At 37.0% G+C, this 10,912-nt stretch overlaps 1 protein-coding gene across 1 annotated transcript; it reads right to left on the minus strand.

Annotated features, from left to right (window-relative positions):
- Positions 1-450: 450 nt before the first annotated feature.
- LOC121759014 (importin beta-like SAD2) lies at positions 451-10,471 on the minus strand. Its single transcript, XM_042154499.1, has 22 exons — positions 10,230-10,471; positions 9,921-10,056; positions 9,379-9,466; positions 8,973-9,122; positions 8,246-8,408; positions 7,685-7,869; positions 7,441-7,614; positions 6,541-6,686; positions 6,339-6,462; positions 6,065-6,245; positions 5,580-5,739; positions 5,454-5,495; positions 5,237-5,355; positions 4,960-5,158; positions 3,514-3,645; positions 3,052-3,155; positions 2,797-2,976; positions 2,488-2,627; positions 2,271-2,410; positions 1,899-2,071; positions 1,489-1,615; positions 451-1,412 (listed from the first exon to the last, which is right to left on the minus strand). Exons 1-22 carry the CDS (start codon positions 10,317-10,319, stop codon positions 1,246-1,248), a joined length of 3,120 nt encoding a protein of 1,039 aa, XP_042010433.1. The 5' UTR covers positions 10,320-10,471; the 3' UTR covers positions 451-1,245.
- Positions 10,472-10,912: the final 441 nt, after the last annotated feature.

The following is a 10,912-nucleotide window of genomic DNA, read 5'->3' on the forward strand; positions in this document are numbered from 1 at the left end:
TTACATGTTTGTAAGGAACAAATTTGACCCGTTTTGAATATATTAAATCATTTGGCAGTTGATGAACACAGCCAGCAGCCCACTTGAAGATGCACCCAGAATTGAGTTTGCGGCCAACTAAGAGATCAAGTCAGCAACCGGCTAAGATTACACAGCCCATGCAAAAGAGCACTAATTCTAGTCCATTTTTGCCTTTCGAGATTCCAAATTTGAGAAGATGCGTACAAGTCTATAATTATAAATACCCCACCACAACTCCATTGAAGAGTATCTAACTTTTAACATTCAATTCCATAATTTACTTTCACGTTTTCCACCTTCCATCCATCTTCTAGCTATGACCGAGTCAAGGGGAACTAAAGACTACAAGATTCTAACTTCAAATTTGTTTTGCTATGTTTTAATTACTTAGTCTACTGATTGATTTCCAAAGCCTTCAAGATTCAAACATCAAATAACAATGGGTATCCGATTATCGTAAAGCTCAAATGGCTTAATTAATTACATATATAAGTCTCATACCCATATGTTCATGAATCGTGACCAACGGCTGCACATTGCCATAAGCTAAAAAGAGCAACAATAATTCGATATTTTTTGCTCTCCCAAAAAGATAACACAGGTGAAAAGAATACAGTGAGTAGAAAATTCAACTATGTATTGCACCTCAGGAAAGATCAAAACCTCTAAAAACTAGACAGACCAATGCTGGGAAATAAATAGAGACGACAACATCCAGAGACCAAAAATTAGGATGCGACCAATCAAAAAATGTAAAATACAGCCATCAACTACCTATCCAGACTCTTCTACTGATGCATCATAACTTTTATGCATTTCACCCTCCTGCCTAACCAAAACAGAAGGGATTTCTAAAGAGTAACAACTATTTTTTAACCTTGACAAGAGAATGTATTCCGTATATGAATGATACAAATGATGGACACCAGCAAGGACCAACAGGCAGGGAATTGGAACCTTCTGATGTAGAAGAACCAATTCACAATACAATCAATTACCAAAAAGGCCAGGATCCCAGTCCCCGATGAGATAGATACCTTGGGAAATGCTAAAAAAACTGGAACCTGATTGATTAACCACATATAAACATAGACCCAAGAGCCCCAAATGAGCGACCCTAGAAACTAGGAAACTGGATGACCCTTGGTTTTTTTAAACATTGTGATGTGACTAACCAAAGAATTCAGAGGGGGCAAGCAGTGAGTTCAGTATTCAAGCTGAACATCACGAGGCAGCAGCAACTGCACCAGTAGCCTTTTCCAATTTTTTCTTTTCAATTTCCACCCGTCTCAGTTCAGCATGCTGAGCAACACCATTTGCTAGAGCCTGATAACGAAAATCAAGCGTTTGGCTAATATTCTGGAACCTCAATGGATCCGATGCTTGCAGGACTACAAAATAAAACACAACGGGAATCAGGATAGAGTAAAAAATATGTCTACAAATAAAAAAACAGCAGCAGCTTACCTTTGATGGTATCTACAAAGAAAATGAAAGGGTCAACATCATCAATTGGCGATTGCAATTCTTCATCATCGCTGAAATCATCATCTGAATCTTCATCATCAAATTCAGTGGAACGGAAAGCCTTGGCCTGCATCGAATTGTTGATAATACCATGTATATTTTCAGAAAGCCTCGGACAAATAGCTACAGCTATGAATTTTCAGAATCTATTTGGTCTCCTAATATGATTACTATAACCAAAACTTCATGTCATACGGCCTATTTCTATGCCACATTCTAAACAAAACTTAAATCATAATACAATTCAATCCAGACTTCAATATCTTAATCAACTTTAGTAGATTCTCGTAGTCCAAGCTGAATCTGGCTCAAATATTATTTTAAAGGATCAAAAAATTTAAATTACCCACCTTGGCAGCCAGCTTCTGAAGTTTAAGGCTCTCAGCTTCATCACCATCCTCAGTATCAACCCCCATCTCTTTGTCACTATCATCACCATCTTCCTCATCATCAGTTTGAAAATTGCTCATATCATCGTCTTCTTCATCTTCACCATCTTCTTCCTCCTCCTTAGCAGCAGCCTCTGTTCCACCAGAAAGTATAAACACACACATACAAAAGAAAAGTTGCTAATCCACAGAACATATTGGGGGATGAGCTTCAGATGACCATTTAAGATGAACTAATAGTTACCCAATCCACATAGGTGTCAAGTAGATGAAGACAGGCCTGGAGAGCCACATATGAAAATTAGCTGCAGATAAAGTTATAAAAAAACGAACCTGCTACTTGATCCTTATATGCAACAAGCAGATCAAGAGAAGACTTGAAAACACGCTCCAATGCTTCACCTGGTAGCTGATCAGCAGGAAGTGGGATTAAAGATGTCAATCCCAAACAGCATATCTTTTTATCATGTTCTCTGCAAGCACAAAGATATATAAGTAACCTTTCAGATTTAAGCAGAGTTGAGATACAAACAAGAAAATGTACGAGTACCTTTTAAAATTAGTGCGTGCTCCACTTTTCTTTGTTTGTTGCAACATCTGGAACCAAAGATTGAAAACTTCTGTGGCAACATTAAGCTTTTGCAGTATGCTGAGAGTGAACGATGCATTATAGTACAAAGCATCAGCAACCTGTTAAGAGCCATTACCCTTATCATTATAAATAATTGGCCAGAGGCAGTAAATACAAGAACACAGGAAGATACATACTGAGATGTAATTCATATTAACATCCCAAAAGTTATATACACATAGCCAGATAGCCTGGGAAAGAACTTGAGAAAAGCATGACATCCATTACCACTTCCATCAATAGGCATTTCAAGTAAGGCTTCTCAGTACGACGCAGGCGTTCCACAGTTATTCTCAAGTAAGGCTCAACCCAATGATCAACCTGACCTCTACAGTTCTGGAATAATACTTGAATAAGCTTAGGTGCTGGTTCAATATCTCCATCCTCCAGATTTTTATCACCCATAACCTGCATGATTAACATAAAAATTAGTCAGAAACAATCAATCAGATCAGGGCAAAATTAGATAAAGCACTAACTTACAGATGATATCATGTTCCAAAGGCTTTGCTGGTAATCTGGTTCCTTGCATGTGAGAAAATGTGCTGTACTTCTTGATATATAGTTGTCTAGTGGCACTAAGATATCTGAATATTCCACAGAAATAACAAGGTATAAGGGAAGCTAAACAAAGTGATCTAAAGTTACAACATCTCAATCACCACATAATTCAAGATAAGTGGGGGGATAACATCAATAGTATCAAAATTATATCAAAAGAAGAATTTACATTCTTTGGGCAATACCAAAATACATGCATCACAAGCACAGTAGGAAAGTAATCAATTTAGACTTTTAGGGTGCCACCTCTTAAACAACATACAAGCAGGAAAATAAACACGTGCTCAGAGGATGGGGGTATTAATGAAGCATAATATGAAAACACAACGGAATAGGTGGAAATGTAGTGATGACAAAATGCATCAACAGAAAATTGTGCCATACTTGGGAAAAAATCAATGGCCCAATCAGCCAGCGCTTCCATCATCAATGGCCAGAGGCTCCACATCTCCAGTGATATAGTCGGTGAGAAGAAAGTCATATATGACACTATCTCCAAAACTTCCTCAAATACCTCTGAAAAAATGCATTGGAGCAAACAAGAAAGATGAATGGTTAGATATTAACACGTAAGATGCCATCTGATACTCACTTCAATCTGGATATCCAATCAAACATCTTCATGCACAGATCTTGTTTGTTTCATGAAGATGCTTTTGAGATCCACATATTATATGCAGTGTTATCCAATGTTATCAATCTCGTATGGCAGCTTATGGCGGTTTGCCTAAAAACCGCCACAGGGATATGGCGTATTAGTATGGCGGATATGGCAGTCAAAAATTAAATAAATAAAATAATACTTATATATTTATATATAATTCAAAAATTAAAAATATATCATCTAAAACACTTTAAACAATTAATAAAGCATAATATACCACTCTAACAACCATGTTTCTTGCATAATGCCATATTCCTAAATGCAGTACACACGCAATGTTGTCAAATGTCGGATATGGCGGTGCTATGGCGTTTCCACCACCGAACGCCATGCCATAGCGCCACGGCGCCGCCATATCCGCTATTTGATAACATTGGTGTTATCAATCTCGTATGGCTGCTTATGGCGGTTCGCCTAAAAACCGCCACGGGGATATGGCGTATTAGTATGGCGGATATGGCGGTCAATAATTAAATAAATAAAATAATACTTATTATTTATACATAATTCAAAAATTGGAAAATAACAAAAATATAACATCTAAAACTCTTAAAACAATTAATAAAGAATAAAATACAGCTCTAACATCCATGTTTCTTGCATAATGCCCCATTCCTAAATGTAGTACACACGCAATGTTGTCAAATGGCGGATATGGCGGTGTTATGGCAGCGCCATGTTGCTATGGCATTTCCACCACAAAAAGCCATGCCATAGCGCCATGGCGCCGCCATATCCGCTATTTGATAACATTGATTAATGACCAAAAAATATAAGTAATTGAAAATCACAAGGATAGAATTACAAATGAGTGGTTTAAGAATTATAGATATAACGGAGGATGAGATTACAAAGAGACATCTAAGAAGTTTTTTTGTCAGGTAGAAAGGATTCCAAACAAGACAAAAATTGGAAAATCCTGTATCGGAAAGTAGCGAAAAAGGTTTCTTGATATTCCTGGTACTAGATTTTATGATGGTTGCAAATAGAATCAACGAATTATCTGCAAATGGTATAGTGTACGGAAAATAAAAGCTAAAATCACACCATTCATTATCCACCATCAGAAATATAAGTTTTGATAAATTTTGGCAGCAAACTTAAAAGTATCTAAATCAAAATGCACAGTAAGGACTAAATATGAAGTATGAGCATGTGATGGCTACCTTGTCCATCAGTAGTCAGCATTCTGCGTATTATAGGCAACAAAGTAGGCTCAATGTGTATAAATAGATCAGGAAGGCTGTTGACTGACTCAAGGATTGTGCTTATGGCACGTAAGCAACCAACAGCAGCCAAAGCGCCAGGATCATCACCTTCCTCATCTGCCTCAGCAGTATTCATGCATTTCCAAAATGCAGCAGCCTAGAAATCAAATAAAAAGGATATCAGAAATGATGAAGCAAATATACTCATGCAGGAAGATTAGCATTATGGCATTACCAAGTTTTGGCATAGTCCAAGGGCATATGGAGCCATCTCCTCTCCAAACTTATCAACTATTGTCTCAAGTGTAAACACAAGATCTTCATTCTCAACTTCATTCATAAGCTTAAAAAACTCTAATAAGATTTATTTAAGAAGAAAAGGAAACTCAGTTAGAATGCTTCATGTTTCACAAAAAGGAAAAGTGATAGGACTTCAATTATTTATGATATACCATCAAGTAGTTGTGGAAGAATTGGGCGGATCTCACCCAAATCTGTAAATTTAAAAAGAAAAAAAAAAGACTTGAATCAGTGACAAGTCCGGATAAACATAAAGCAATAGAAGCCAGGCAAAGTACCGTTGCAGGCTTCCACAAAAGATCGTAGGGCAAAGACAGAATCAACACGAACAGGAAGTTCTGGGTCACGCATCCCAGCAACAATACTGTGTAATGCTCTTCGGAAGTTGTTTGGGTCGGAGAAATTGATATGTGCATATTGTCCTGCAACCCATGCAGCCTAGAATACAGAAAGTTTCAAAGAAACAGCACAAGTACACAACATCATAAATCAAGAGTTGTACTTTCAGCATAACTTATAAGAAATTGACATTATAGTTCCCTTTAATTATTCGTAGGAAAGATAAATCATAAATATAATCACACTACACCTAACTTATTGTAAAACATACACGAAAAAAGAGGAACTAGGTTGCATTTATGCATCAGTCTTCAGACAACTAGGTTTGAGCAGAAAGAGATGGACTTTAAAAATATTTTACTTCAAGACCTGTTAGAACCAATAGTACCAATAGTAGGTACACACAAAGGTAACTGAACATTACCTTTGCTCGAAGATGCCCTACAGGACTGCTGAATTCGGGAAAAACATGTTGTACAAGCATTCGCTCCAGCTCAGATTTGTATGGTTCTGTCTGCTTCAGTTTATCACACAAAGCTCCAATAGCAAGAAGAGCACCATCTTTCTGTCTAAAGGACTTATATTCAGGTGCTGCCTCCTCATATCTATATTAAGAATAAGCATTTACATTTCCATCAATCAAATACAACTTATTTGTACCACTTAATTAATAATATTAAGTACCATGACGTATATACCTCTTAAAAACATCTACAATAAACAATAAGAACTTCTGAAGATTCTCTTTTTGGCGTTTCCTCACCAATTCACTGACGAAATCCATTGCAGCAGTTCTAGGACTGTATAAATCCTCAATTATGTCTAAAAAATGTAAAAATATTAAAATTTGTTCAAATATCAAAGCAAAAAACTCTCAATAAGATGACAGTGTTAACTCACCATATCCCTTCCTCACATACTCATTGGGGTCTTCATCCCAGAGCCTCTGATCATTGTCACTGAAGCACATCAGGGGAAAGATGATCTTGAAAAGAACAATATCAAGTCTTGGTTGCAGCTGACTATACATATTACTTTTGGAGATACTGCACAATTTTGGGAACATCAGATAGTGATTGTAAAGATCATTGGAACATCAGAATTAGACTTATACAAGGGACGAACTGAAAGGCAGTTAACTTTTATGAATGGGGAAAAAAGGAGTTGTAAAGTATTAAAAATCCCTCAAACACGCATTGGCAAACATGGTTCAAGTATCATGAAATCTGGATTTATAGAAATTTTTCGTAAAGGGAATTGCAACAAAACAAATTCAAGTGGGAACAAAAGGAACATAAACTTGCAGATGTTAACAGTACTGAAGTGATAATAAAATGCTCCCTATTTTAGTCTTAGCAGAATCAGCCGACAAAGTATATGTAAAGTAAAAGGAATATTTAGCAATTGAATCATTTGTTCTTTTAGTTGTTAAGATCTGTCAATTGGAACAAAACAACAGTATATGCTTTGCCTTACTACACCTAGAAGATAAAAAAAAACCTTTAAATACACTACACCTTGCTTGACTTAAGATTTGAAATTAACTCAACAGTCAGGGTGGAGTTCAGTTTCATAAATTACACTTGGATATATTTAAGGTTTCTGTTAAGTCCATATATTCCCCATTCAAACTTCCCATACCCAGAGTATTAGTAATCAACTAATCAGAATCAATGTTAAGGTGCTTGGCCATACTAAAGATCCATATCTCTTGCAAAGAGATGCATATATGCTCATGAAAACACGCTGAGAGAGGAATTCAGTGAGTAATCAACAAAAATACATGATTGATTAACGAACCTATTGCTAAGATATTGCAGGATAAGATTGATAACTCTGTCAGGCAAATAGCCTCCAACGCGGATCACATTCAACAAATTTAGATGGCACTCCAAAATCTTCCCAGCGTAATTCTTCTGGAACATTTGAGCAAAAGCTTTGTTTTCTGGGTTTTGAAGTTTAACATCCCCGAACCTGGGAAAAGAGTAATAATTCAACGAGGTCCAATCAAATGTTCCTAGAATGATGATAGATAAGAACCTACCGAGTATAAAGGCGGTTTAATATATGAACCGTCCACTTCTTTACTTTCCACCATCCCCATGTTTTTCTTAGCTCGGGATCTTCAGGTTGTCCTTCTGCAGGGACAGGCCTCTCCAATATATTCAAGAAAAGAATCATCCAGGCTTTGAATACGTTTGGATCGAATAACTGCTTTGGGATCTCCAACTGGCATAAAGGGTGAAAATTAGTTGAGACGGATGAGACACATAACATGGAGCAGGAACCAGATGTACTAAACTTGATAAAACATACAGATCTGTTGTGGTAGGCCTTTCACAGATAAATCACATCAACAGTAACTATTAAAAAGTTCATTTTTATAAACAAAATGTCATGATACATTGTGCACATAATCAGTTGGAAAAAAGGACAATATAGAGGAAATGAGCAAGATCCCAGACACATTTGCCATGCACAAGGTTATATATGAACAATGGCTGCAAACCATTACCAGGAAAAAAAAATGCTCCAATACAGCATCAGGAGCCTAGAAATACGCTTGAACCTAGAAATACGCTTGAACCAGGGGAGGTGAGCTTACATAAATAGATGACCAGAATATTTTGCAAATCAGCTTGATCAAATCTGCTACTTCCACCGAAGGGTTAGCAACCTGAACGAGCTGGTTAAATATGTTAAGGAGATTAGGAAATGTTTCTTCCACAATGTGATTAACTGGTATTCTGTCATCATCTGATTTAAACCTGCAAATGATAAACATAATCAACACAAGCATGACCATTATACAAAATAATTCTTCTGAGGAAGATAAATTCTTTTGAAATAAGTCCTATGTTTATTGATCTTAAAAATTATTGTCTCAAGTTTATAAAAAGACTTGATGTACCACCCACTTTATACCAGATGAAAGAAATAAACAGATAGTTGCCATATGCTTATGTAACATTTCCAAGCTAGCCTGCTTCAATATCATACGCATGTTTGTCAGCATGTAGAAGTTTCATGCAGAATACAATTCAGATATTTATGAAAATATGCCATTTGCGTGAAGTTGCGACGTTCTAATTTTTATTAACTTTACTCACCGTAACTCATAAAAAAATTAGAGCTGAATTTCTAACAAGCTTATGAGCCTTGATCATATAAGCTACATGACAACTAAATGGAGGGAGTAAGGATTTGGCCCACTGGACGTGACAAACAACATAAAACTCTATATAGAATCGAAGCATAAAACCCATATAACATATTCTGAATTAAGAGCATGATATTGAAATGAAAGAGTATATTTCAGACAGAGAACTCACTCGTATTTCCTGGAGAGAATCCTTAGCACAAACAAAGATCCATAAACCTGCTGATCCTGCAAATTATGCTTCACCCAATGCAGAAGAGCTGGCCATTGTTCTGGGTAATCTGCATGTATAATTGTTGTCAAACACTCACCCAGCTGTGCTCTGTTTAACAATGGAAGTTCAATTACATAGTTAGTAGTCTTAACGGTTATTTGACACCAGTTTATTCAAGTGTCAAGACTGTTTTGATGTAAAACACTACTAATTGAATTGTATCATCAAAGGACACAAACAGCACCCAATAAGCAAGCTGACTGTGTATACATGCATACTTTGCGAAGATGCACTTACTAAGGATTTTCTACATAGTGATTATCATTAAAAGACAAAGTACTTGAGGATAAAAAGGTAATGATACCTTAAAATTGGTGGAACCTGGGTAATAAAGTTCAGTATGTTCTGCCTCACAACTTCCTTGTCCTCAGGCAAGATCCTTGATTGTTCACCTACAACCGCACGGATAACAAGATTATGTTTAGTATCTAACAGAAGTTCATGAAGGCATAAACTTAATTTGTCCAGTATAATTAGATTTTATCTGACAGTATCATCTCTCTTCATTAGAAATAATACAGCCAGCTCCTGGGAGATGGATAAGAGCAAACTACAAATGCTTGCTGCAAATCTTATCAAAAGAGAGCTGCTATTGCTTGGGACAGATCTGAAAGACATTACTATTATCTTTTAATACTTCAGATAGAACTCTCTGAAGAATTCCAATCCTCAAGCATTATATGTAGTCTAACAGACAGGTACAAGCAAGCCTTTGGCTTGCTCCTGGACACCATACAGTTTGTAGGAAAGTTTTATCACAAGAGAATTCCTAAATCCACCTATTAATTCCTGAAATTGTATGGATTCAGTTTAATCACAAGCTTTTACATGAATTCCTAAATTTACCTGGTTCATGAGGATCCCAGTTTTTAGCAATGAAATTCTTGAAGGTAATGCTAGCGACTTGTCTAACCGCTAAATCACAACTGACTTCTACTATGATCTGCAACAGCCTGACCAAATGCTGGGGTGCAAACTGAATCTGCAAAAGGTACACCAAAGATATACAAGTCATACATCACTCAATTCAAGCAGCACATGCATCAATCATATAAACTGCGAAAGTAAACTGCCACTGAATTCATAGCTCCTACGATCATCCAACCCAAAACAATCTAAATACAAAACATTATCGATCAAAATTGAAGCAAAAACCTGATTGAGACTCTCTTCAGCGGCCCTCCGTTGGTCGGGATTGGTGCTAAGTGCGCCCTGCAGGATCACAGCCAAGCTCGGAAGATCCATCCCGCGATTCTATAAGCACAAAACAAGCACACTGAAACAAAGGAAGGATTAAATGTAAACCCCAGAAAGGAATTATTCTGATTGATTTCCTTTCTAGGGTTTAGAGAATATGAAAGGGAGGAGATACACCGGGAGAGAGATGGACAGCGAGGAATGTGTGCGCGCTTAGTATTTAAATGGTTAGGGTTTAGTGATAGTTGTTTAACTAACTGATTAAAATAAAACCGTGGTAATGTAAATTAGTTAATCCGTTAGATATTGTTGATTTGCATTACTTAAAGAATAATATTCTTGTATTGTTTTCAGCCCTTGGACCTACTCGGGTCGTGTTTCTTCTTCGGTGATGTGTCGAACGAGAGCGGCCAAAGACATCTTGCATTTGTCAGGCAATGTTGTCAAAGCAGTATGGCGGTCCGCCCGAAAACTGCCGCAGGGATATGGCGGTCATTAGAGCATCTCCAATAGAGATAGTCCAACCATATCCTAGCCACAAACTCCACATGCCACATCATCAGCACTGAAAACTCCTCCCGCCACATCATCAGGACAAGCAACTGGACAAGCAATAGACCAGCCATAGCCTAGCCACAATA

The sequence above is a fragment of the Salvia splendens genome, chromosome 12 (assembly GCF_004379255.2).
Source record: "Salvia splendens isolate huo1 chromosome 12, SspV2, whole genome shotgun sequence".
In the NCBI taxonomy this organism is placed as follows: Eukaryota; Viridiplantae; Streptophyta; class Magnoliopsida; order Lamiales; family Lamiaceae; genus Salvia; species Salvia splendens.